The following is a 27971-nucleotide window of genomic DNA, read 5'->3' on the forward strand; positions in this document are numbered from 1 at the left end:
CGTTTCTTGTACCCCCCCCCTCCTCAAGGGTAGTTAAGCTATCACCACTAATCTTTGCCGATGCTTGAGTAGTATTTATTTTTCCTTTAGTGAAAATTTGGCAAAGCTGGAAAGAATAAGGATGCTAATGTGTCGATGTCTTGTCGAACATACAGCCTTACCCAGTAAAATTAGTTCGGTTACTTTATATGACGGTGATAACTGATATATTGTTGATGGTGATGTCTTGACGAAAGAAAAAGTAGCATTGGTGAAAAAAGGGTGATGCTTGAGCCTTAAGATGTCGTTATAGGGTGATAAGGTGTCGTACCCTTGAGGAGGGGGGGGTACAAGACACGAATTGATACTTGCATAAGACATCTGACAATTTGAATACGACTACAACTAACGTACCTCCTTGTTGTTATGTTCCTGAACTTTTTCTCGTTCGTGCCAAACGTCTTATCAAGCAGCTCGCCGTCCCTGTCAGTAATTTTCATGTTCTCCGACATGGCTATGATGATGTGGCGACTAGTGTTATTCTCGGGCAGGAAGATGCGCAAATCGACGCATTCGCCCTGTCAATCAGACGACGAATATTGAAACAAACAAGGAGATCAGTGACAGACTGTTGACAAAAATCGTAGAAATTTCACACAGATTTTTAATTTGGCCTTTCTTTGATCAGTGACTGCAGCACTACATGTAGATAGACAGGAAACTTTGCGCAAAAAAGTTTCTTTTTGCATACAACACTTGATAAAACCATCATACTCTACAGGGTGGCCTGGATTATTTTCTCTCACACAACGGATACACAATAGAATTCTACTGTGCAAGGGAAAATAATTCTGGGCCACCCTGTAGTGACAGTCAGCGCCGGCTGAAGTGACGCAGGTGGGCCGCCCGAGTAACGACTAAATGAGCTCAAAGAAAGCTTACCCTGATAAAGAACTTGACTGGGACTGTCGCTGGCAGGAAGTCAGTGAACGGCAGTGAGAAAGAGAGGTCAAACATTTCACCACAGAAGGCAATGTGAGCTGGAAACAGAAGAAAATAGACATAAAGAGGGCGTACCAAAGAGTGTCGATCATAGCTGTAGGAAATTTGGGACATTCGGCCATATTGAATTTTTAGCTGTGCTGGCTCCAGAAAGGAAACTGGTCCATGTGCTTCTGACATTAAAATAACAACTACATGTACAGTAGAACTGAACCTCTCTATACGGACCCCTAAGTTCTGTCCGTAACAGAGAGATGTCCTGATTGGAGAGATCAAATTGAATGGAAACAACCTATTTTGGCCCAAAACAAGTGTCCTTGATAGAGAGCGTGTCCTTGTTAGAGGTGTCCATTATCAAGGAAGGTTCCACTGTATGTTTTGTAATAATTGTCAGAATTCCTACCCGAGTCAGAAGCATGTCGGCATGATGAATACTCCCTCTTTCAAGAAGGGCAGGTCCACTGATTTACCTCATGAGAAAGTGGACACTTACCATTCTCCTGATGTTGTGATGAACAGTCAATCCAGTTGTACTCATTCGCCAGCGTGATAAGCTCAAATTCCTTGATGATGAGGTTGAAGTGCCACGTGTACGGAACAAAGTGACAAATATCCGGCCGGGATCGACTTCCCCAGTCGTCAAATAGGGCTGGAAAGACAAGGAACATGTAGAATAGAATGGTGTCAGTAGGTTGGTGAAGTCTTGTTGTGTTAGCCTCAGCTTCATTATTAGGAAGCAGTGATTGATTCACTGCTAGACAGTGTCCTAATTTTGATTCAATTACCACTGATTATGTGTGCAAAAAGACCTCTGCACATATCTACAGTACAGAAATCAATTGTGTGTCTTTGAAATACTGAGTTCCAAAGAGCAGACTCTCACTTCTACTCACAAAATGGATTACACTATCTGAAGAATGTTTCGAATCCGCCAAATTACTTTTTTTCCAGAAATTGTCATGAATCGCAAAGTAAACGGGCGCAAAAATTTGGCAGGTATGACCTAATCCAATACTCACCAGCCAAGAAGTATTTATGGTGATAGATGAGCACAACGGAAGCTTTACAAGCTGTCAGATCACAGGTCCAGTTCTGATCCTCATTCCATGTCGACGGGTAGGCCATTCCAACGTCAAACTGAAAAAAAATATTATTGATTCAGTAACAAGTACTATTCTTACATTTGTTAGATTTTTGGTTCTTTACTTTTTACTGCCAAGTCTAATGTTTCTTTTGCGGACATGGAATTGGATGACAAAATTATCCTGTCACTTCACTGAAGCAGCAAAATTTGCATTGTAGGCCTCGATGATCTCAAAGTCTTACCTCCAGTGTTTCACACTCCAACAGTGACCTGTATTGAAGACTAGTGGTGGCGTCCAAATGGAGAAGCTGGCCAAGAACTTTGGTCGTGTAGCCATACTCTTGAGTTATCCACGGTATGGTGACCTCAACGTAAGACCCTGGACCAGCATTCATGTGGATGGCTTGAGTTTCCTGAAACAGGTCATAAAACGACACTGCAGAACCACTGAGGAAAATTTCATTGTAATCATCATGGAGCTGAAGATACTGATCCACACTCGAAATTTCATCAATCCCGTGATTCAAAAACCACAAATCCTGCTTTTGAGCATGTGATGTATCCGTAGAGACATGTACATGTACAGTAGAACCTCTCTATCAAGGACACCCTCAGGTCTGACAAGTGCTGTCCTTGATAAAGAGGTGTCCTGATTAGAGTGGTCAAATTGAATGGAAACAACCAATCTGGGACCAAAACTAGTGTCCTACATAGAAAGGTCAAGGTGTCCGCTAAGAGAGGCTCCACTGTACATGTAAATGCACCGTGTTCAACACACAAAGTACACTCTTATTCTTACTTAACTTTCGAATTCGGCCTGTAGTAATAAAACCTATGGACTATATCAGACCAACCTGATAAATCTATTTGGATACGTTACTTACCTTGTTTTTTGTGAAGAGAATATCCAGTGTTGCCTCGGCCAAGATGTTCATTCGGAAGTCAAATGTTTTGTAAATCCTCCTCTGGCCTGGCTCCGGCATCCGAGTAACTTCCATCGGGTCATAGTCAGCCGGGAAGAAAAATTTCCACAAATGTTCCCTCTGCCGGTCCGCCCAAGGCCCGTAACTAATGTCTGTGCCCTTGCCGCACTTCACATCGATCCCCCAGATGGGGAACGTCGGGCTGGTGACGACATCGCCGTCCACGAGGTGTAAAACCTCGGGCTCGTGCGGGACGAGACCCGGATCGTCCATGTGGAAGTACAACTCAACGTTGGTCGACTGCATGACGACGAACCCTTGGCCCATGAAGCGTGGTGGTCTGAAGGAACAAGGAAAACACCCTTTGAAAAACTTTGAATTTAAGGATTGACCATAGGCACCGCCATTTTGGCTAAAACTTTAAATCCTACGGCAGACTTTTCTTTATTTTCCAGAGAACAGACTCACACCCTTAAAACTGGCATTCACTTCATTTCGAAGTTGGAAACAACCACTTAGGAACCAAAACAAGTGTCCCTAATAGAGAGGTTGTCCTTAATAGAGAGGTGTCCGCTAAGGGAGGTTCCACTCTACTTACTCATCTACCATTCCCATATACTTTGGACTCGGCACGAGCATGATTCGCAGATTCTCCACGTTACATTTCACAAAGTGCATGAAGTTGTCAAAAGGTGTCGACGCGGGACGAGTTGTATACATCATGTGGGCATCTTCAAAACTGACGGAGAGACTAGTCGGGACCAGGTGGTTGCCAAAAACGAATCGACCCTGAAAAAAATGGAAAATACTTTAAGGAAATAGATCATCATTCGTGTTCGCTAACACAATAGGTCTTTATTTATGATTGAAGCCAAAGTGCCACTTTCACAAAGTCAAAGTTTTTTAAATTTCAGTAGAACTGGTCTTCGATGCACAAATGCAATGTGGTTTTTAAAGGGGGACGCCTTTTCCTTCATTGTATTTACTGGTGGTTCAGGAAAATAGGAATACGCACTGCCGTAGTGCAGTGACCAGGTAGAAGAGACTAATACGAGACAACTTACCCCTGCGATATCGAATTTGATGACGGGAATCAGATCTCTCCAGCGTAAACCACTGCCTTCCTTAATTCTGAAACGTAGAAGCACTTAAAATGATACTATAATGTGATTTACAACTTTGCGGAAATACGTCCGTTTTTAATTGTTGATCACAAATGTAAAGCTCAAATTTTCCATTTTTGATTAGATTTATTATACAATATAAAATCGCTGAATGTAAACCACCGCGACCGCGAAAATGTTCATGTTGTGACGTCATCAACGAAAACGGCATCGAAGTGAGCCGTCCTGGCGGGATTAAACCATCAATTTCTCGAAAATGTGCATTTCGATTCGAAAACCTTACCGATTTATGAGAAAGTGACGTAGTCATTTGTCAAAAACAGCTAAAACATTATATGGTGAAATTTGACACGAGTTACCCTTTAAGGAATCAAAAAATTGGATTGGAAAGCCCAAGTTAAGACAAGTCTCCATCTCCAAAGAGCAAGGTGCCAACATCTACCAATTGATACAAGTAGGTGTAAAAGTAAAAGAGACCGACAATTTTTGTCAGAGTTTATATATCATTTTGATGCACTTTCTTAGAAAATCAGCGCCACCAATGTGGATGCTGACACCCTTTTTAACACTTATTTCAAATATGTTGAAGAAAAGGGGAAGCTAGAATAGTTTTTATTTTACCTTCGAGCATTATCTTGTTCACTGTCTTCTGAACTTTCACCCGATTCTTCTTTGTACTTTGCCGGCATAATCTCAGTCTCCAGCCCAAAAAGTCGCTCAATTTTGTCGTAAGTGGCTGACCTGTTGTATACGTGTAATTCGAAATTATCCAACATGATTGAGACCCTCGTGTCTGAATGAGAAAGATCTGAAATAGAAGAGAAGATGAAGATAAATTCTTAAGGAGGATGTGACTTAAACATTGCGTGGCACAGTGCAAAAATGGTACAGGGCAGCCTCATACAACAGCGCATCAAGTACAACGTTCTCCTTCTTACTTACAAGTGTCTTCACCAACTTGCTCCCCAATACCTTTCAGAACTTCTCACCGTTCATACCGTTTCTCGAACTCTGCGCTCTTCATCGGCCGTTCTTCTGTCTATCCCAACATTTGCTTTTTAAAGAGGCCTATCAATCGCTTTGAGCGGCCAGTTAATGGTTGGATACTGCGCAATATAAGACTCGTATTATTATTATTATTATACAATGAGATACAGATGAAGAGGCTGCATTTTGAAATTGCCGCATTTCAAAATTCTAACTACCGCCAAGTAAGGAGGACGGTACTAAGTCTTCGCTCCCCTACGGCTATAGGAGGTTAAGACAGCGGTCTGTTCAAGTCACATGCTGAGAATATCACACTACTGTGAGCGTAAGGCATCAGCACACAAAGGTTATAGAGTCAACTGAAACTAGATCAACCTCTTGAATTCCCGCAGGCCTAAATCAGTACGACTGAGATGAATCCATGCATATGTTTCTCCCTTCAACACCCAAACAATCCTGACTTATTCTAGCATCAGCACCTACCATCTTTGACATCTTTATAAACGTAAGGCCTCCACCATCGGAATATGAGCCATCCATCCTGCACCCTTACGCTGTAATCTTCTGTCATGAAATGAACATCTCGGAACATGATTTTTCCAGAAAGAACCGAGAAGGAAAATGACCCTGAAAACAAGAATTTGACATAAAAAAGTCATCGCTGAACATTCAGCATTCCTGAAGAAAGATTGAATCACTTGTCAGTCCAAGGGTGTCCCTAATACAGAGGTTCTACTGTATTTTTTTCATTAGACAAAAGGGCATATAAACTCACCAAACTGAATATGCCCCATCTTCTTTATGATGAACTTGTTCAGGATGAACGTGAGGATGAGACCAATGACACGGCTGTTGTAGTACGTGATGTGGACAACCCATGCTATCGCCAGGGCTAACGCTATCAGCAGCCAATAGAATGTAGAATCTGGTAGCTCATCCTCGATCTTTTCGATAAGGGAACCATTCCATGCCGGAGAAAGCATTATTGCGGTCAGAAGCTTCTCCTCAGGACTGGTTGAGTAGAGTTGTCCTTAAAGCTGTAGTGGGCATTTTGGCACTGTAGACTGCACACTCTTTCTTCTGCAGTGTATAGGCAAACAAACTAGGTTAACCTGCAAAAGTTGAAATTATTTGTATGAGGAAAACTTGGAACAGTGATCAGTACATCATGGACATGGACCTAGCAGGCTAGCGTAGTACGGTACTGGATCAAGACTTATTTGGATAGGAAAGATGCTTTCCTGCAGCAATAGTCTGCCTTTTGCCAGATTGCATACACCAGTTAGCACAGTGGGGTCGGGAAAGTATGCCAGACAATGGCTTGAGAGGCATTGTCTGGCATCATTGACCATAAAAACCTATTCACTATTCTATTGTAAAGGTAGTTTGTGAGGCTGACCCTAGGACTAGGTCATCTGGGTGGTACCGCACCGGCGTATCTGGCAAAGGGCCTATTGTCCATTGATTGGCAAACTGCATGCTCGCAAACAATGCATTAGGGGATTTGCACAGGCTTATAACCGAGGGGCCTGCAGTGCATGTAGTAGCCTAGCTGTAGGCTTAGTCATTCTCATCATCATCATACTCGATACTCATACTGAAGTGAAAGTGGGGCGAACCACATCAACTTTAGAGCGTCAATTCTCGGTCAAAGAAATGGCAAGAGCAATGTCTACGCGCAGAGAGTTTCTTCATTAGTACAAAAATCTGCACGGAAGAGATAAAATATATTTTCGTACTCATTCATCGCATTTGAGCCAAGTTTATAGACGGTCCAGTTATTTTTTCATCAAACAAAATAAGCTTCCGCCATGTTGATGGGGATATACCTTGCGATTTGATTTCACTTTCTTCAACAACGTCTTCTTCAATGCTCCCAGCGTATGGTCTGATGACGTCAATCCGAATGGGGATTCCTTATAAACGAACGGCGCGAAATTTGAATTAGTAGACTGTTTCCCGCGTTTTGCCAAAGATGCCCAACGCGCTCATCTATTTGCATCACCTCAATGGCCTGAATCAGATCTTTTTGAAGACATTTCTCTTTGCCTTATCAGCTCTCATAAGACAGGAAAAACACATTTCAGTAGAATATCAATAGATTGGAACGTCTCGTTCTGCGCCGGACCAACAAACCCCGCTACAAACCTGTTTTATACTCAACATTTGCAACATGTTCGAGACCAGAAACAGAAAAATCTGATATTCAAGATGGTCAAAAATGCGCGGAGAGCTTTGGGACCAAATTGAAAATAGCATGATGCCTGAATAAATGTGCATCAGATGATGCCCCGGGCACTGAAACAAGACCCAAGCAATTACAAGGACGGCATGACCACTATAGTCACTTTATTATTGATGCAGAAAAACGAGAAATTCTACACTGTTATAGTAATTTTCTGAGTTGAGGAATATAAGAGATAGGACAGCGTTGCCTCGGTCTCCATTTACTAATTGGTCATCCTTCGCATCGGCAAATTGGGCTGTTCTCAGTCTGCAACAAGCTGCGAAAGCTGAATAGGGGGTTTATCGACCGCGCTGTCTCGAGACCAAGATGAAGTTGGCGGCGCACTGACGGGTTGAAGTTCTGTGGTCGATATTTTCGATTAACAAAATTCTCCAGAAGTTTCCTTCATCAAATCAAAATACGATTAGCGGCCGCTGCCTGTTTTTCACGGGCTTGTCCACTGCCAAACGCGCCGAAGCCGCAAAACGTATAAGTGCTTGCTGCCGCCAGCTCTTCCGTCATGTTCGACACCAAGGAGAAACAAAATTGAAAAGCCCATATAGTACTTCTCTACAAATGAATCGCCAAGCTTTTGTTATGAAACCTTTCAAAGAAGTCACTTTGGGGAACCGCTGGGACCATCGCTTCGCCAAGTACAACCAGAAAGACATAAGACCGGAATGCAACCAAGACGGATCGCCAGACGTACAGGCATGAGGGCGTCCCCGGGGGCATCTCTAAGTAGCTCTTTCATTCAACTATGTGCCTTCGTATCTTCCAACTAATCATCTTGAGAAATTCTGCAGTAACAGAAACCTCTTCGTTTTATCATTTAACTTCGATCGCATTCTCGGTCAGCCAAAAACCATGGATCGACTTTTCTGTATTGCCGCCCTTTTTCACATGATCATGGCTTCTTCGAATAACGCCTCATTTGACAAAGGTGAGTGAAATTATGAGACCTCCGCACACTAGCGCTTTCTGTTTCAGCGACGTGCGATTGTAGCATGCGACAGAAATCTCTGGTCTGTGGAGGCCGGCCGGGAAAATTTATTTGTTGTTCCAGGCACTGGTGGTATGTTCGGCGCATACTGCCAGTGACTTGCAATTACAAGAAATGCTGGCGGGTTTGCTGCATATATCAAAAGCGTCCTGCAAATTTTGTGTAGCTGTGACGAGCGATCATGAACGCCTGCGACGACAGAATCTCCGGGTTTTTTCGATGGTCATAGTTATAGGCGCCGGCGATAGACAACCGAACACCACTACGACCTCCGATTCGGCAAGAAACAGTCAACCTGTTTGATAAAGAAATCGCTCGCTTACAGGGGAAATCGGCGGCCGCATCGACCTGGGTTTTTTCTGGGCTTCATTCCTTTGACAATTCTCATCGCTGCAACCTACGATCAAGATCGCATGCAATTTTAAAAATCCCTCGTTTGCGCTGGATACCGCAGGTACCTGCAACAAGAATCTGTTGTCGCCGCGACCTGATGCTAAGTAGTGTCAAACCTGCGATTATTGGTTTTACCCGCAGACGAGCGATATTTTTATAGTTGTCATGCGGCGGCGGGCACGAAACTGGGTATTTTTTATTCGTAATCATTGGTATAATTTACGGCGTAGTCGTTTTCAAGAGGGGACTAGAAACAGTATTATAAACGGAACGAAAACACAAAATATAAGAGTGCAACAGTCAAGTGTTATCGTCTACGCAAGCGTTTGTCGTGCTGATTCCAGACGTCTCTATTATTCCAGTTAATTGCACAATCCATGATGTTGACGCAGCGACTTCAAACAAAACAATCAACTGCAACGGAACATTCAGAGATATTGATGACCCAGCAAATTCCAACAAAACTATATACAACGGAACAATCAGTGATGTTAATGACCCAGCGACCGCCAACAAAACAATTCACGATATTGTCAAGGAGAATCTTTGCAAAAGCGTGTGTCAGGAAGATGCGTGCCAACCGAATTATGATTGGCCTTTCGGTACAGGTTGTTACTGCGACTGGGCTTGCAACATCGCTAAAGATTGCTGCTTCGAAGCTGCTCAGTGCGAGGCGAATATGACAAAGGCGGAGAATGACGCGAGGACGCAGTTTGAAAACTTGTTCTCGTATATGAGTTGTTGGGAGATCAAATTGGATGGGAAGTATGAAAAGTACTGGATGGTGACGCGGTGCCCCATAAAGGCAAACGAAAAGTTTGCGCAGTACTGCCGGGAAGGTCTCCCAGGCTTTCTGGAGATGAGTTATCTACCTTTGACAGATGGTATCGTTTCTTTTCGCAACTACTTCTGCGCACTCTGTCATGTTGGTGCATCAAAAGCGGCGTTGCTTTCGTCCTGGAATGCGACGAAAAAATGCTTTGATAATGACTCAAATGCCGACTCCTGTCGCTTAGAATTTAACAAACTGGTTGATTTCAAGGGACTTGGTTTCCTTGCATTTAGAAAGTGCCATTCTGATTTTGAGTACGCGGTCAGTTCGTGTTCGTCAGTCGCGCCCGTGGAAGACGTTCCTCAGAATATCTCAGATAGCTGTGGCCGTGTTTTCGCGCCTGTACAGGTTGTCGCCCCCTTTTTTGGACCAATATACAAGGACATACATTGCGCCTTGTGTAATGGTATCAGGTTTGAGACAAAACTTAAATGTGCAGCAATACCTTATGTTGGTCCCTCGGGTGATGTACCAAATCGGGATTTGAACCCAGTATTTTCTTTCAAACTCTTACTCGACTTCGAAAGAATCCAAAAAGAAATCTGCGACGAATGGGAGATATTCGACGAAGACGAAAGTCTCTGTAAACCCGTTGTTTGCAGCGAGGGCTACTTTGCCAGCAACGGGTTTTGTAGAAAGATAATTTTCTTGACAATATTCGTTATCGGCAGAGCCACAGTTGACGAAAAAGCGTTATTAGCAGAGCTGGATGTAGGATTCCAAAAACAGCCACTTGGTGTTGCCAATTTTACCTCTGTTGCAAACAATGACAGCAAACAGATTTTCGCTGAAATATTTTTGAGGGCATCAATAGAATTTGAAAGTCAAGAAATCGATGAGTTGGTGTCCAAGTTGGATAAAATATGGATTGACAACTTTCAAATGTCTTCACAATTGGCATTTGACGGGTGCCATGAAACGAATTCAGTACGCATAAATTCTACGTTTGGTTTTAGGTCGTTCCTAGCCAATACGAGCGACTACCTCTTGGTAGTCACCCCTGAAAATTCTGGCATGAACCTTACAACCTACTTATGTTCGAACAGCTCAAAGCTGAGTTGCCCGAAGGTACTCTATCCGAAGGAAAACTACCAATGGGCGGATGGAGCGCCACTGGTCCGGCCTGGATCCGCGTTAACGCTCAGGTCAGACGAGTTCGAAATTGTAGACGATTTCGTCTTCATCTGCGCTGACGCTCTGCAGGAAAAATGGTCATTGTTCCAAGGTTTTCTAAACGATGATGACATCCAAGGCGTCGTGACTCTCGTCGGGCTGTCCCTGTCTCTAGCAGGGCTTGCCTACACCGTCCTAACCTACCTCATCCTATCTCCACTGAGGACACTCCCGGGAAAGATGCTCATGAACCTCTGCGTTGCGCTGTTCACTTCCCAATTAATCTTCTTGACGGCTTTGGACAAAACAGACGACCGAATAATTTGTTCTGTCATAGCCATGGCGGAGCATTACGCGTGGTTGGTTACATTTTGTTGGATGAACGCGATTTCTTGGAATGCCATGAAGACATTCAGCGCAAAGGGGATGAAAGACAAAGACCAGGTACGGAAATCTTACATCAGGTACTATCTCTACAGCTGGGGAACGCCAGCTTTAGTCGTTGCAACCTGTGCTGTCATCGAATTCTGCGCCTGTACAGAATTCGAAGTTGGTTACGGCAACAGGAATGTTTGTTGGATATCAAACTTTAACACACTTATGTACACTTTCGCTTTACCCATTTGTTTAATAATCTGCTCCAACATTATCATGTTTTCGTATACCGTCTCCAACATATTCAAAGTGTCAGAAATGACAAAGGTGACCCATTCAGACAAAGAAAGCAGATTGAACTTTTGGCTCTACGTGAAGTTATCCTCCGTAATGGGACTGACTTGGATTTTTGGCTTCCTTGCCGCTGCCACGAACGTCAAAGCTTTATGGTACGTGTTCATTGTTTTTAATACAACACAAGGAATTCTCATTGGGGCCGGATTCTCCCTGAATCGACGCGTTTTAAAGATGTACTCGACAGAGTACAGTAAGTCGGGAAGCTCTAGGTCTGTCGTGAGGGGTGACACGTTGTCCTCGTCGAAAGACCAGCGAACAGGTTAATAATTTTTATGAATGATAAGTTTGGTCTAAAACTTCGGTCGTACTTTTCATCGATCTTGCGTATTTTGCTTTGATTTGATATGAAACTCCGTCCGAATACCATTGGGCCGGACACTTTTTCCAGGTGGGCATTAATTTCTATGTCTACTCTGGTGCGCAAACTTGGGAGTCTGTGCCTGGCGCGCGGAACTTCGTCACATAATTGGCGCTTCGAATAGGGTTGTGCCTATTGCGGATGCGAATCATATTGTGCAGAACACTTCTTTTCATTACTTGGTAACATTATTATAATCAGGGCTACGCTCCTACGCTGTCATTGCAGGAAAGACTGACGTTTGAACGCGGACCCTGCTTAGGAGTGTAAATCAGGGCATGGCGCTTTAAATTGAAATGATAAGCCTTCAGTTCTAGTGCATATTGCCGGATGTCCTCGCTTGACATTTTGACACGGTGGCATTTTGTCACCTTCAGTCTACTGAGTGTATATTTCTTGATATTTGACAGCAAATCGGCAACGACCCAGACATTGACGCAATACATTATCTAAGGAGGCCACGGGTTTGTGGTTTACGGGCCATCCTCCGTTGTCTTAATAGGGCAAAACCACGGATGGGGTCTTCCGACTGGTGGTGTTCGGAATTCAATGGTAGAAAACAGTTTGTAGGCCCATGATGAAAAAGGGATTTTCGTCGTTCCCTCAGCCGTGAGAGTTAAAGCACTCCCCATTCTGGCATTCTAGCCGTGGTTTGTCCTCAAAATGACCGATTTGAGGTAAAAGGATGTTATGTTAACAGTACGACATATAAGTCTAGCCTTGGCAGGCGTCACAAAATAGACACTTTGGAATAGTTTCACGGCGAGAAAAGGACACTTTAATTTCCAAAAAAATTAACTCAGAGCGATGTCATCTCTCGTCTCCCTCCACCAACTTGATTTTCTGCTGAAAAGAATATCCGTACACAAAATGATATGTGGCCTATAAACTGGCAACACAAATGTTTACATAATACAAAAAAATATATATAATTTTTATTGAAATCATGGATCACGTTGTCCTTCATTGTTGAGAGGTTTGCGATAGGCATATCCCTAATTATTTGTTGAGAGTCCAGGCCCGGGGCAGGTTGTTCAGAATAGGTCAGAACGAACTTGAAATGAAAGTGAAATGATGCCAAGCTATTCTGCTATACTAACGCCAAGTCTGCTTCTCACCTAGTTTTGAACAACCGGGCACTGGGTGTATTTTCTAATTTGATTTAGATTTAGCAGGAAACTCCGAGTTATGGCCAAGTCACCACCGTCCTTGTGCATCCTCTTTCTTCTGGTTTTCACGTACTGGCTCCCAGGTAGGACGTTTTTTCTTGAAGTTGGCCCTAATCCTTTCCTCGTGATCACTCCTATGGAGTGAATACAAGGTGCGCTCCGGACGCAGTGGACTGGCCTCGTTCCTCATCCTGACATACGGAGACCCAATCAGGATGACGCAATGGGCTGCCCAGGGAGTCTAATACAGGGTAGCTGATTGTATAAGTGGATTATCACGGTACATCTTGTCTTTTTCATTGCAAAGCTGGTACCTAGTGACACTAAAAAGATGTAAATTTGCTCATTACCTTACCACATATTTTAATTCTATTTGGTAATGGCAGCCAAGTTTTTGCTTGTTGCTTGGATGCTGAAAAGTGATTTGTCTGGTATGGTGTCTTTTTTCCGAACTACCACTCTGGTTTGGGCCAGAAATGGGGATTTACTTTGTAGTGCCTTTTTTACATTGCAGTATTGTGTCGGAGTCTACCGAACAGGAAAGCTGATTGGAAGGTAGGCCACGTATGATTACCTCATCCACTGAGACAAGTACTTGATGAAGATGCTATTTAACAGTGGCATTTGGAAATTCTGTTGCTTTGTGGGAAGGTTAAAAGATGGAATTATTGATGACTGAGTTGACTCCAGCCGTTCTAAGTGTCCTTGAGCACATCACTTAACCATGCAGTTGTTTCTTTCCTCACAAGAGCATGTGATAACCAGTACATAACAGTAGTGAATGGTGCATTAGCAGCTACCAGGATTTCTCCTGAAAAGGATAAACTTGCAGGATATACCCAGGGGATATACGGGATAGACTACATGTAGTAATGTACTGTCAGTTGATCTAGGGTCTTTTAATAAATCTACCAGACTGCTTGATCACACTATTTGCTGTAGATATCACAATATAAGATTCAACCTTTGGTATTTTGACCTCAAATGGGCAGCAAGTGGTGTGGACATCTTGGTCACCACTCATCCAAACCCGAACTGCCTGGACTGTAGAGTTTGGGCCTGGCGATCTCCCCTGCTTGGAGCAGCCACCCCAAGAGCAACGGGAAAGCGAAATTCTTGATATGCAGTGGAGCAATATTTATTTACAGGTTCAGCAAGGTGCCATCCATGAGAGTCAGCATGGTTTAATTTCACTAACTAAAGAAAATCAGGGGTACGTCCATTTAGAACGGAACACCTCCAGGCGGCTGCGAAAACGTAATGCTGATGATGTCACAGGAACCCGGCCCAGGGGATGCAAAGCTAGGAACTGCCTCAGCCCACAGCTACCCGTTCCACCATTCATAGGACTCGAGGAGGGAAGACTTGGGGGCAGGAGAGAGAAGAACAAGACAAACATTCCATAAGCAGTATTTCGTTGGTGGTTTACGTGTCCGAAAACACATCAAAACATTTCGCAAACTGAAATCGCAGTGGTCCTAGTTTTAACCTTACACCATCAGACTAGGAGGATGAAAACTCCTGGTGTTGTCAAAATCTTGGGTACGCCTCTCTCCTCATTAAATGTTAACAGTACCGAAAGTCATATCCTTTATTATAGGTAATAGGCCTCCAATCGGCCAACAATGTAACAAGAATTGGAGACAAATGTAAAGCAATTCAGTCTTCCTTTCCTTATTTATATATAATATATCCTATCTTAAAGCCGCATAAATATTTTCTTTCAAAGCCTATGTACATAGATAAAAGAATATACAATTCAGGTTTTTCTGTCCGAAACCTAAATCCGAAATGTTGGGGAAAAACTTACAACTGTACGAGGCTTGAAAACAAACAAGTTTGCACACAAGTGAGTATTAAATTAATACTCACTCGCGGGCGGCCACGCTATTATCATATTTGCGGGCGGCCGCGCTATCACACATGGTTGCTATCGTCTGCATTGTAGTTCTACCCATTACCGCTAGTGATTTTGGTGGCGCTGCTGGTCGCCTTACGCATACAATCGGCTAGTTTCCCGCTCACTTCGTTGCCATGGAGTCTCCGGTCACGGGTTCCTCGAATCGTTCGTTGATTGGCTAGTCTCAGTACTGGCGGGCTGCCATTCTCGCACATGTTACTCTGGGGGCTGGGTCGTCTCCAAGATGAACAAACGATCGGCAATGGCTAGAGCTGACTCAATATGGCTAAAAGTGACAGCCATTTGGCTAAACAGTGGCCAGGAGGAAAAAAATCACTGAGCCAACCCTGATTAAGGAATCATCTCAAAATGGACAGGAGTCTAAAAAGACCTAAAAAATGCAGTCACTCCTGGACCCCCTACATGTATGCTTATCTCTCTATGTCTCTCTATCTCTTACCACCTTGCCACTAAATAGACTAAAAAAAGCTGCAGTTTCACTGCAGCTGATCTACTCCATCCGAGACAAAAAACTTCAATCTATTTAGGCTTCAGCCTAGTTGGAGATGCTCCCCGAGCCAACTGAGGCAACCGATGAAAAAGTAGCTTCAAGTAGTCACCATGGTATTTGCCATGATTTAGTCACTAGTATGCGAATTGCTTTAGTCACATAATTGTATATCAAGCTATTAAACCTTATACAGTCCAAATCATAATTGTTATCCCTAAATTCGTGTTGATGTGCTACCCAGTGCGTGGATCGCGCGTATGTCGCACGTAGGTCGCGAGTAATTAACGCAAAATATAGAGAGATGAGTGTGTCACTGGTGCGTCATTGACGCGCAACCCAGTGCGTAATGCGCGCGTATGTAACTGATGCGAAGCAGGACGGATGTCATTTGTGACCTGGACTGTATGTACACACTACTGTAAAACCGTAAAATTTTCATATGGTGATAAACTGAATCGTTTTTGCTGCCAAAATCTAATGGTTAATACAGCAGAGTTGAAAAATGTTGAGCTTTCAAGTGTGCGTGTGATGGTGCATTTGCGAAAATAAAACACTCACAAAAATATCATGGCTTACAGTACCGCTTCACTTCTTCAGCATGATCAATATTTTCTGTCACCATGGTCACTATTTTTCAGTAACGCAAAAAATGAGATCCCCAAAACCAGATTCATTTTTGAATACAAAACGGCTCCAGACACAAAACTGTACAAATTGTACATGTATCATCACACGACTATGATTTTCAGTATTAAATACATTTTCCAAGGTTGACAAAATGAATAGCAAGTGGAAAAGCAGTATATGACTTCCCCAATGATAACAGATCCATGATTTTCAGACACTGAAGTTTTCTTCGTATCATTAAATGTTCTACTTTTTGTTTCTCAACTATGAGCAGCTGTATTTTATCTTTCTGCCAGACCTTGGCAGCAAGTTGTTAGATTTAAGATCACGATGCAAATACGTTAATTTCAAACACTCATTTCTGCGCTAACACGGTATTGAGAATATTTTTGAAGAACATAGAGCTGACAAAACTATGCTGGACCATGAATATCAGCAATGGCTTTGTGTTATTTATGTTCTGATGGTCATATAGACCAGTACTCACAATTCCTAACAACATTTAGCTGGCCATCTACAAAAGGTCACACAAATTTTAACAAACTTTTGAACGCATGATCCTGGTCCCAAATCACCACATTGTACAGGACAATACACTACACAGGTGTAAGAAAAATAATATGTACCCCTTGGTCACATTAGACTAATATTCAGCTATAACGCTGAAATTTCAGCTTCAGCTAGACGTATAACGCTAAAATTTTAGCTAAAGCTACATGTATAACAGCTATAACACTGAAATGCCCCTGTATGTTTCATGGTTGTAATGAGTAATATCAAAACTCCTTCAGTTGGTTTACATAAGATTCATCATGTCGCAACAATTGTCGCCTTTCACTTGTTACATGTCACAATGGCTAAAACATTAACCGCTACATCACGCCCGTCTATGTTTTAGACGGTGTAGTTCTGGTTGTACTAATCACACCCGTCTACATGTATGTTTGAGACAGCATAGTCCTTGTTGTACAAAACTCCTTCAACAATTTTACATAGGATTCATGATGACACATGCCACATTATGATGTATCACGTGTCACATGTAACAACCACGCTCTTGAAAACGTGACATGACATATTATGTCATGTCACGTTATGACATATTATGTCATGTTTTCAAGACATGACATAGTATGTCATGTCATGTTTTGTATTGTTAAACACAAGGGTGAAAATGACTTGGTGAATACTATGTCGCCTGCTCTTAGGAAACCTCTACTGTGTCGTAGGTACTATCAGAGTCGTAGCTGGCATCGTTGAAGTCGACGTCATCATAATATGCGATATATTTTGAGCAATGATTCGTTCGTCGTGAGCAGAATATCCTTGGACTTGGAGTCTTCTGAATGTATCCAACATTCCTATTATGGTACTGAAAGATATAAATCAAAGGGTATAAAGTTTTGATCTTTTTCCACAGCTTTTCGATAACAGTGCTGAGGCCAGTAATTGAATCATGCTCAAACTTCACCGTCTAGATATTTTGTATACAGATCCCTGGATACTTCCACTCGAAGTGTGTACCCTCCGGTGCATGCACAGAACGCCTCACTTTTGAGTTGAGCACTGGGGGAAGTGGGTATAATCAGTAGAAGATCCAATGTATACACTATAACAAGCAATTCCCATTCCTCAACTTCGGCATTACTCAGAATGTCAATTTGACCCGCCAGTTTTAATTTCACTCTTTTTCCTCTACATCCAACTACTTCAGCTTTCTTGACATTTGGAATTTGATTTAAAACAGTCCTCTTTCACAAGTTTAGAATACCTAGACCATGAATTAATCGTAAGCAGCAGCATATCAGATGCAGTAGCCCGTAAGCCCAGGTTCACATGCCAAGAGTTAGTGTTAAACAGCACTAAAGCGAAAGCCATATCTCGTATGCAGCCAAACAAGAAAGATTTTTTAAACTACTCAGTAACTACTTGTTTCGAACGTGTTAGTCAGACGCGTTGAAAGCATTCAAGGAAGACAGTGCCATGTGCAGAACCAGAAAATCCCATGCAGCAACATTACAAACACATCATGCCTACTTCCTTCAGAGCTGAACTAGGAACTGAACCATCCCTAATGGTTAAACAAACAAACCCACGACCGCAAGCCTTTTTTTGGACAGCACACAAGATACACAGGACGGGTTAGGAACAAGTAACACCAAATACAGACTAGGGAAAAGAATTTCCCTCCTTTGGCCACTGTTTACAGGAATAAGTCACTAAAAGTAATGTTCCTGTTAACCGAGTTACCATGGAGATGCATAAACTAACCTACAATCACATTCTGTATTCAACTTTTCAAACAAGACTCCTGTCACCATGAACCATTCTCTTAATAGTATCAGTGAGACACACAGCGCAACTGGGGAAAGAGCAAAAAAGCAAAACATGACAAGTCGCAAAGAAGCAATGAAAAGGTTTGGAGACGAAGCAAAAAATTACAGCACGCTATGAATGTGTAATAAGCACTGTTTGAATTGTTCAACAAATAATTCTGCTTTTCGCAGGGACTTTCATCAACAGACTGACTATCTGTTGTCAAGCGACTATTTTTGCTGCAACCTGCGATCAAATACTGCTGTGTGCGACAAAAACATCTCTTGTCTGCATGCAAAATATCCGTGCAGAAAGTTAAAATCGTAGGACCAAATACAACAGTGGACAAAAACTAACAAACAACTTGAAATCTTATGACGAACATTTGCAGAACGGTACACAAACCACAATGACAAGCTTCAACATCCAAGACAAAGACAAGTTTTGTCATGAACAACCAGACTATATTTGGTATTTGCCTGCTCTATTCTTTGCATTTCATGGGCACAAATATAAGACTGAATTAGGGACTGCAGTAATGACTTTTCGATGGCCATGGTTAAGGTTATCCGTTGAGGTCAAAGGCATCAGCCTGCTGGTCAGTGCATAGAAGTGCGAGTTTACAACGAGGTACTTTCCACCTGTGGGAGGCAATGGAACGAGATCTAACGAAGGAGGGCTTACTGTCTCACCGGTCAGATGCAAAAAGTCTGGGTTCGAAGCCGAGTTGACCCTTGACCTGCTGATTGACCGGTGGACATGATAACTTATAGATATTCGGGTACTCTGATGATCGAACATGATTTACAAAGCGAGTTACAAAACGTGCAGCAGCAGATGAACAAATCAGATGCAGCAACACAAAAACTTACCCGACTACGCCCATCAATATGAGGAAAACATCCACAAACCACTGCCATTTGGTTAACGTCCTGAAACGAGGGCATGCAAAATATTACAAGGTCGCGCGAATTGAACATTTTATCAAATGCACAACATTTGACGAATATCGAAGTTCTTGGGAAATCTTTTAACTTTTACTTCCAATCAACAGCGGAAAGGCCTGGTGCCCCATATGAGAAAAACACACTTTAAGTCGACGATAGATCCACCAGTATATAACAGTAAAGTTTGTTTGATACTATATATCACAATATTATACAATATTTAGTATCATAGTCACAGTGTCATGCCTAATGAAAGTGAGAGTCAGATTTGTATTTACAGTATGCAAAACTCTCTTTGATCTACCAAAAATTATCTGAAGATTCTTTTGACTTATTTGACAGATTTGTGTTTACAGTATGCAAAACTCTCTTTGATCCACCAAATATTATCTGAAGATTCTTTTGACTTATTTGACAGTTGTGTTTACAGTATGCAAAACTCTCTTTGATCCACCAAAAATTATCTGAAGATTCTTTTGACTTATTTGACAGTTGTGTTTACAGTATGCAAAACTCTCTTTGATCCACCAAAAATTCTCTGAAGATTCTTTTGACTTATTTGACAGATTTGTGTTTACAGTATGCAAAACTCTCTTTGATCCACCAAAAATTCTCTGAAGATTCTTTTGACTTATTTGACAGATTTGTGTTTACAGTATGCAAAACTCTCTTTGATCCACCAAAAATTCTCTGAAGATTCTTTTGACTTATTTGACAGATTTGTGTTTACAGTATGCAAAACTCTCTTTGATCCACCAAAAATTCTCTGAAGATTCTTTTGACTTATTTGACAGATTTGTGTTTACAGTATGCAAAACTCTCTTTGATCCACCAAAAATTCTCTGAAGATTCTTTTGACTTATTTGACAGATTTGTGTTTACAGTATGCAAAACTCTCTTTGATCCACCAAATATTATCTGAAGATTCTTTTGACTTATTTGACAGTTGTGTTTACAGTATGCAAAACTCTCTTTGATCCACCAAAAATTATCTGAAGATTCTTTTGATTATTTGACAGATTTGTGTTTACAGTATGCAAAACTCTCTTTGATCCACCAAAAATTCTCTGAAGATTCTTTTGACTTATTTGACAGATTTGTGTTTACAGTATGCAAAACTCTCTTTGATCCACCAAAAATTCTCTGAAGATTCTTTTGACTTATTTGACAGATTTGTGTTTACAGTATGCAAAACTCTCTTTGATCCACCAAAAATTCTCTGAAGATTCTTTTGACTTACCCCCTGTAAATAAACATATGGAAAAGACCTGGCAGGATGAATGCAAGGAGAGTACAGCAGCTGGCACCAATCAATGCCATTAGATTGGCGAAGTTGGGTATGACCATGACTATCATGCCTGTTAGAGATACCATCAAGAACCGCAATACATTCTGGAATGCAAAACAGTGGATTAGAAATTGTATTATGAATGTGACAGGACATTTTCAAATTCAATGACAAGTGTCAATTTTTCAATGAATAAAGTAGGCCTTTGATAACGGTGGATGTAATCCTTTTTTGTTTAGATTTGAGAAATGACTGACATTTCAGAGTACCTACCCCAGGCCATCGTTTATTCGGATCCATCGATAATTTTCTTTCTAGTATTCTCATCACAGGAAACATCATGACTGAAACAAATTAACAAGGGTTAAAATACGACACAATACAAAACGGCTATACAATATGCATCAAAAAACAATATAAACTTGATCACTCACTTTTTACACAATGTATATCTAATAAAATTCGAGGCAAAGGAAGTAAAGTGACTGTGACCAAGGTCACAATTGATGCATGTTTGAGATCTAGACAATACCACCCCTCTCACGCCTCTGGATGTGGTATGAAATTGGTTACAAGAGGCTCAAAAGGATGACATGGCTATTAATGGAAACAGGCCTGGTTTTAATACGTGAAAGCTTTTACAAGCCAAGCATTCTATTCAGCAAGATACGCGACTGATGACCTGCCCTGATACCAGAATGTCTCTGCCAACTTTTCGGCTTGTACTCACCTGGGTATGTAAAAAATAATGAAAGACACAGGCAGGATTTGACCATGATTGCAAAATCCAACGAGGACCCCTTCGGCAGATTTAGCGTGATGATGGCGTTTGTTTCTGGACCAAATGACTGAAAGGAAAAAGAAAAACGTGACAAAAACTAGAGTTTGAATGGAGTCTCTGTCAACCGTGAGGCCAAGCAGTCCAATGACATCTCCGAGTCTGACTATGACCGAGTGCCCATGCAGTAGCTTGCTCATGCAGGTAAACCACAACTCGATATGATACAGCATCGACCGTTCTGCCTATTATCAAATATGTGACTCGCTCTACCAAAACTAGGCGCTTGGCGCAGTCGCATCTGAACTCGACAGGTTGATACGGACTTGTTGTTCATTTCCCTATTGTACATGTAGACCTTTTGTGAAATCTATTACAAACTGATTTGGTCACATTTCACAAAAGGTCTACAATAGGGAAATGAACAACAAGTCCGTATCAACCTGTCAAGTTCAGATGCGACAAGCGCCTAGTTTTGGTAGAGTGGGTCACATATGTGACCCGTTCTAGCAAAACCAATCGCATGTCGCACATAAGATGAGCCAAGATGACACCAGGAGATAATAGAAGAAATTGATGTCGTCAGATTACACAAAAGGCAGACAATAGTGAAATGAACAAACAGTCCGTCTCAACCTGCCAAGCTCAGAGCAATGCGACTGGTTTTGCTGGAACGGGTCACATATAGTGTATACTACATATATATAATTATCATTGGTGTACTTTAGTAATGTTACACATATATTGACATAAGCGCATGATTTCTCAATTTTCCTCGCGATGCAGCCATTCTTCTAGGACTGAAGCAGGCTGCAGCACTCTCTAGGGCAGGCTGCTCGGTTGGAAGTTGGAACACCTGCCTTGAATACCCAAGATCAAGATAAGATTCTCGGCAATCTGGGGAACTGATTCTCCAGGCTGAGTAATGATAATGAAACCTTACTTACAAGATAACCAAAAACTCCGAATGATATATACAGCAGCGTGACGATAACCATAGTTGACATGAACAACCTAGAAAAACAAGTTCATTTTAGGAGTCTTTTTTAGCTTCGGCTTATGCAAAACATGAATTATCTAGTACAAGGCCCGATTCACCGGGACACCTTGTCGATTGACGATCGTCGATTAGCACCAAGGGGTTAACTTACCATTTAAATCTATGTCGAATTTCTTTCGCCATAGAGGATTCCAGCGAGAGGATCATACCTGCACCCTCATAGCAGTATATGCCGACGGCCAGGAAGAATGGAAGACCATATATGGACATACTCTTGGGATGCACCCTGAAAAGAATATCCAAGAAATGAATTTTGGATGGCTATGGCAGGGCATCTGGGCATGGAAACATTTTGGCTACAACATGCAAATTAGCTACCAGCGGTTAGTTTGTACTTCTTGATTACGAAAACCTTTAAAAACTGTCACCATTTCTACTGTGCATACCTGTCCGCCGGTGAAAGGTTGCTATTTAAATTACCTGCAGTGATTAGTGATGAGATTTTCTTTTCCTGAATCGAAGTCTCAGTTATTTGAGCAAGGGGAAATGGATAACAAGAAATCGCTATGACGTGAAAAGGCATTAAGACGTCTATACCAACATCTGATGAAGGCCTTAAAAATTCAGCTTTTAAAACAAACCGTCACCTGAAATTAGAAAAACCTGAATACCTACTCTACTTTATAGAGGTGCTCCAAGTCAAACCAGAAAACTACACCAAATGCCATCAGGTTAGAACACTGAGCAAACAAACTGCAAGAGAAAAAAATTTTGCTGCCAGAATTTAATGGTTAAGGCCTCAGAGTTGAAATTTTCGTGCTTTTTTCATTTTCGTTTGATGGTGCATTCGTGAAAATCGCAAAAACACACGTGAAATTTCACGAGTGGTGTATTCCATGATGAATGTTTATATCAAGCATGTATTTACGCAATTGGAACTTTCCTATTTAATTACAAATTACAAGTTTTTAACGAATGTCGAAGGCCTTTAATTGGGCCACATCAGGAGTATTAAAAAGGTCCAGAACAATCATCTCAGTGACAATTAACCGAATCAGTTTTGTCCAATTGTTCTGAAGAACATCAGGCCAAACCAACTTTCAATGCAACATGTGCATAAGTTACTCATTGGTGTGGCCACGCATAAGAATGCATTTGCACATGTGTCTACATGTAACAAAACCAACTAGGCCCTTCGTTGCATGTGAACCAAAATACACAGTGTAACATGCACAATGAAGTGCCTATATAGTGACCTTCTAATCTATTTTCTATGACATGTATTGACCATGCACACCTGTTCTATTTGAATCGAAAGAAGGCAATGTGGGTATGATACTTATTATTTATCTCAGCATCCTTCAATGTTCAAAAAATTATTTTGGGTGTAATTCAACGACGGGAATCCAAAGTTGCCCAAATTTAGTCTAGGATCAAAGAGGGATCTTCTAGGCTAGGGATGATGTTTCCCTCTTACCTTGAAATAGCCAAGCTGCTCAGATGTCTGAGGAGGGTGAGCAAATATAACGGCGGCAGGAGAATGAGTAACCAGCCCCATCTGAAATCAAAGTTAGAAAATATTTTTTTATAGCCAACTGTTTCAGGAGTGAAGAAACTATTAAATCTAACAGACAGTTCAACCAAGATAGCATTGTCCTGCAACGAAACGCTTAATTTACTAATGAGGTAATCTAATCAACGAGACAAAGGAACGGTTGCCTGCTAAAATCAAAGCAAGTCAAAGCAGAAAGTTGTAAAGGATCTGTGTAAAGTTGCAGACCAAAGAATATGTTAGATCTTTATATATGTTAGAAAATTCAATTCTGTGCCGTTTCTGAGGGGAGATACCTGAATATACATGTAAATATAAGAAAGCACTTACAAAGGAACTCCTTTTATATAATCTGACAAGTTTTCAAGTATAAAGATGAGGTAGGCACAACAAAAACCTGAAAAAATACAAGAGGATATAATTTATACCGATATATTTTAAACACCACTCGGTAAATTGTACTGTAACTGCAAGATTGACAAGTTTCAGAATCTTGTTGTTACATTAGCTGAAAACTTCCTTTGATATTCCATTCAAAGGCAAATTCCTTGGAACATTTTTAAACATCAAGTAGAGATTTGGGCATTATTGCACAAGAGTTCCTCATTCAAATCGCTAATTTCTCGGGCATCCTTTACGTGAAAATTGATACTCACCGACTTGTGAAACCAAAATAGCCACATCAACCAGAAGTCGTCCCGATTTTCCGATGGCATAAAATCCAACATCGCCGTAGGATAACTCTTGCCCTGGGGCCTGGAAAGATAAACCAAAGATAGGGCATGAAGGAAAATATTCATAACCATGAGGACCTGTCACTAGACTTTAAAAAATCTAGCTTTGGGACACACAAAATTTCCTGCTTTAGAGATTTGCACACAGAGTTGGGGTTTTTTCTTCTTTTTTTGGCGCTCTTTGATAATTTGCTCGATGATTTTTTTACATGAAAGTTCTATATTTAATGGAGACTTAGCACATCTGAAGAGATACAAAAAAAAACACCCAGAAGATTTCATCAAAATTCATCGAGAAGTAAGCAGCACAGAGCAGATAATGGGTGATATGAATAAAGACTAGCAATTGCTTTTACTGAAAACCTCATGTATATTTACACTAGGCCTTTCTGTACAAAACTGAAGTAAAATCATTTAACAGTCTTTATTCATATCACCCAATGTCAAAATAAAACTGCCATTTATACCAAATCCCATTGACATGGACATAATCTTTCTCAATCACCAATTGATTCCATTTAAAAAAATACCTCTGACTGTTTTAAGATCGACCAGATTATTTTAAAACTATATACTTGACTTTATCACATTACGAAAGCCATATAGGCCATTGTCACAGCTGCTCTGATTAACATGGTTTAATATGCAGCTGCGCAACGTAAATGGAGTAGACTCCTTTTATGCCAACCGCTATTAAAAACTCATGGCCTATATGAAAGATTTATGCACCAATGTATTGACATCACCAGCATAAAATTCGTTTTTAAAAATGACAGTAAACGAAAAGTTGTGTGTGATGACTTCGTTTGCTATGGTTGGGCTAAACTTGAACAATAAAACGCTGAATTAATTATAAGACACGCGGCCATCGACGTCAGAATTTTGTATTGCTTTGTAAATTTTCAAGCCAGTGCATGATACACAGTGGCGTACAAATCAAAAGTACAAATGCAGACTCTGTTGGTGGCAAGTCAGAGTATGAATTTGTCTAAGACAGCCAGCAGGCCAGATGTGCCAGCCTGTGATAAACAGACTTGTTGCCTTTCAGACAATGTTGTTACTGGACCTCTTTTATCAATAATGGTGTAACTTTTATCTGGGAGTATCTGCCCTTCGACCAGCATCAACAGAAGGTCAACATAAAGTGGTCAATACTGGTAGTGGTAATCGCCAACCAGCATCTCCACACGAACGCGACATATCTGTTTCTGTCTACACACATTTTAAAACGGTTACAGGAAAATTCGTCCCCGGATAATTCGTCCCCAAGGAAAATTCGTCCCCGAAAAATTCGTCCCCGAGGATAACTCGTCCCCGAGGATAATTCGTCCCCGGAAAATTTGTCCCCGAGGTTAATTCGTCCCTGGAAAGTTCGTCCCCGAGGATAATTCGTCCCCAGAAAATCTTACAAAGTTGAAATGTTTTGACTTTACTTTCTAAGACTCTTAAGTCTTGTCGAATGGACTGTAGTAATAACTACTACTTTCGATTTTTCTCATTCAGTGTAACACCTCTCTTTACTACCATACTAGCTAGTTACCTACCCCACTATTTTTATAGTAGGTAGAAGTAGGCAGGTGAAATATTTTATTGAAGAATTGAGAGCTTTTCTTTCATTCTGACCAGTAAAAATACTTATTTGAAAAAAAAAGAATTATTTTGCCTGCCTACCTCTACCTACTATGAAAAGAGTGGAGCAGGTAACTAGCCAGTAGGGTAGTAAAGAGAGATATAATGAATGAGAAAAGTCGAAAGTCGAAAGTAGTAGTTATTACTAGAAAGTAATGTCAGAAACTTTCAACTTTCGTTTAATTTTCCGGGGACGAATTATCTTCGAGGACGAATTTCCCAGGGACGAATTATCCTAGGGGACATATTTTCCGGGGACGAAATTTTCCTCGGGGACGAATTTTCCAGGGACGAATTATCCTCGGGGACGAATTATCCGGGGACGAATTTTCCTCGGGGACGAATTTTCCGGGGACGAGTTTTCCAAGGGGACCAATTTTCCGGGGACGAGTTTTCCGGGGACGAATTTTCCTAGAGCCTTTTAAAACATACCTCTGGTATCATGGGATCTTCCTTGACTGTGCCATTTTGTTCCCTCAACAGATCACATTTTTCCTCCCCGGTCCCACGCTCTGTGGTCACATCGATTATGAGCTTCTTATCGCTGCCACCAGGGTCCTTTTTATGTGTCGGCGAAAGTTGGTGCTTTTTGATCAGCTTGTATTTACAGTCTATGATTAAGAGCATTGCTTTTACACTGGAAAGTAAAAGAGGAAATGATGATGTAATGTATAGTATGTCACTAATTTTCACATCCTTTGAGGACTGTTGGTTACTACTTCATAGTATACTTTTTCATTGAAATGTCAGTCAGACACAGAAACTAATTGCAAGCAAGTTCAAAATTAGGAGACATCCCTTTTCTTGTCTTAAACTAAAGTTCAACAGAGGCGCAGAGCTTGTTATTATGTTAGTTTCAGCTACTCCTTGTCTTGATCAACATTCAGCTATCATGAATAGGTTGTGTATGGACCTTTCCAACAAAGACGAACCAGGGGCCAAACAAAACAAATACGCGCACAAAATTCTACAGGTCAGAAGGCCCAAGAAAAACTTCGGACAATGCCATAAGCCACGGTGGCCCTTGTTCCACGGGAAACACCTGATTGGTCAGCGCCCAAACAGAGTTCTTCGAAATCGTCCATTGGCCCAATACTCACCTAACAAGTCCTACAGCTGACATGACTAGAATGCCTTCTATTACACCGGCCTAGAAGAACAAACAGGTAAATGGTCAGTCATAAGATATTTTAAGATGGGTGTATATTAACGAGACAAATGTCAAGGTCATCCAATCCATCCACCCGTATCATGCATTCAATCATGACACTTTATTAGTATTATCATTTTGAAGTCCCCAATAAATAAAACAAACAGCAAACATGTGACAATGGCTATATGAATGTAAGGCGGTACCACTTCAAGTACTTTATGGTGTTGTTGGTAATGATACAGGCCTATATTTACATGCATGCAGAGCATGCACTGCAATTCCTTAGGCTTACTCATACACTGCATGCATGGCAGCATGCATGAACATGACAGATTTTTGACACGTTCACAACACCGGCATTTTCTCACCTCCTTGAAAGCAAACGGCAAACCAAGGACACCTGCCCCAATGAATGATATAAAAATGTTGGCCACAATCTTTATGGTGCTCTTAGACCCTGATGATGTGGCCGAAACAGCCATTTTAGCTTGAAATCGGATGTAAATTGGAACAGATCTTTCCACAATTTTGTATACAAATGCAACTTGACCAAACTTGCTCAAATGACGGCAGAGCAGAGATTTTAGTTTGTACACTTACAGCTAGAGAG

The 27971-nt window shown here is 41.3% G+C and overlaps 3 protein-coding genes and 1 long non-coding RNA gene across 12 annotated transcripts in view; 2 read left to right on the plus strand and 2 right to left on the minus strand.

The window, feature by feature from the left end:
- Positions 1-6923, minus strand: part of LOC135493751 (bridge-like lipid transfer protein family member 1) — a 50813-nt gene extending 43890 nt beyond the window's left edge. For all 8 annotated transcript variants that reach the window (XM_064781295.1, XM_064781301.1, XM_064781296.1 and 5 more), the window contains exons 1-12: positions 6839-6923; positions 5875-6211; positions 5583-5726; positions 4734-4920; positions 4053-4119; positions 3587-3777; positions 2950-3328; positions 2308-2478; positions 2001-2118; positions 1475-1630; positions 922-1019; positions 394-557 (exon numbers count right to left, since the gene is read on the minus strand). In XM_064781295.1, coding sequence (XP_064637365.1) covers positions 394-557; positions 922-1019; positions 1475-1630; positions 2001-2118; positions 2308-2478; positions 2950-3328; positions 3587-3777; positions 4053-4119; positions 4734-4920; positions 5583-5726; positions 5875-6082 — 1883 coding nt within the window. In that variant the 5' untranslated portion in view covers positions 6083-6211; positions 6839-6923. The remainder of the gene's footprint in view (positions 1-393; positions 558-921; positions 1020-1474; positions 1631-2000; positions 2119-2307; positions 2479-2949; positions 3329-3586; positions 3778-4052; positions 4120-4733; positions 4921-5582; positions 5727-5874; positions 6212-6838) is intronic.
- A 651-nt stretch (positions 6924-7574) lies between these two features.
- LOC135493267 (uncharacterized) lies at positions 7575-12607 on the plus strand. The gene is made up of 2 exons (XM_064780418.1): positions 7575-8269; positions 9085-12607. The coding sequence occupies exons 1-2, from the start codon at positions 8194-8196 to the stop codon at positions 11661-11663; spliced, it is 2655 nt and encodes an 884-aa protein (XP_064636488.1). The 5' UTR covers positions 7575-8193; the 3' UTR covers positions 11664-12607.
- A 157-nt stretch (positions 12608-12764) lies between these two features.
- LOC135493269 (uncharacterized) lies at positions 12765-14214 on the plus strand. The gene is made up of 3 exons (XR_010448217.1): positions 12765-13009; positions 13441-13481; positions 14075-14214. It is a non-coding gene; the product is annotated as an uncharacterized LOC135493269 (long non-coding RNA).
- Positions 14215-15872: 1658 nt separating this feature from the next.
- On the minus strand, positions 15873-27894 carry LOC135493268 (uncharacterized). 2 transcript variants are annotated; one of them, XM_064780420.1, is made up of 15 exons: positions 27730-27894; positions 27309-27358; positions 26641-26845; positions 24502-24601; positions 24176-24242; positions 23771-23851; positions 22969-23046; positions 22445-22579; positions 22241-22307; positions 21246-21363; positions 20789-20859; positions 20468-20619; positions 19153-19212; positions 18236-18326; positions 17260-17336 (listed from the first exon to the last, which is right to left on the minus strand). In XM_064780420.1, exons 1-14 carry the CDS (start codon positions 27841-27843, stop codon positions 18263-18265), a joined length of 1362 nt encoding a protein of 453 aa, XP_064636490.1. In that variant the 5' UTR covers positions 27844-27894; the 3' UTR covers positions 17260-17336; positions 18236-18262. The 2 variants fall into 2 exon arrangements, with proteins under 2 accessions (XP_064636489.1, XP_064636490.1); XM_064780419.1 differs by lacking the exon at positions 18236-18326 and having other exon boundaries at positions 15873-17336.
- Between the last annotated feature and the right edge of the window lie 77 nt (positions 27895-27971).

Source organism: Lineus longissimus, chromosome 9 (assembly GCF_910592395.1).
Source record: "Lineus longissimus chromosome 9, tnLinLong1.2, whole genome shotgun sequence".
Lineage (NCBI taxonomy): Eukaryota > Metazoa > Nemertea > Pilidiophora > Heteronemertea > Lineidae > Lineus > Lineus longissimus.

Excerpts from the sequence above, each read along its gene's own strand:
- LOC135493267 (XM_064780418.1), top strand. The coding sequence starts at position 8,194 with ATGGATCGACTTTTCTGTATTGCCGCCCTTTTTCACATGATCATGGCT. Across the intron at positions 8,270-9,084 it reads TAACGCCTCATTTGACAAAG|TTAATTGCACAATCCATGAT; the intron begins GTGAGTGAAATT and ends CTATTATTCCAG.
- LOC135493268 (XM_064780419.1), bottom strand. The coding sequence starts at position 27,843 with ATGGCTGTTTCGGCCACATCATCAGGGTCTAAGAGCACCATAAAGATT. Across the intron at positions 23,047-23,770 it reads AGCAGCTTGGCTATTTCAAG|TTTGTTTGCTCAGTGTTCTA; the intron begins GTAAGAGGGAAA and ends TTTCTCTTGCAG. Across the intron at positions 20,620-20,788 it reads CGAATAAACGATGGCCTGGG|AATGTATTGCGGTTCTTGAT; the intron begins GTAGGTACTCTG and ends TTTGCATTCCAG.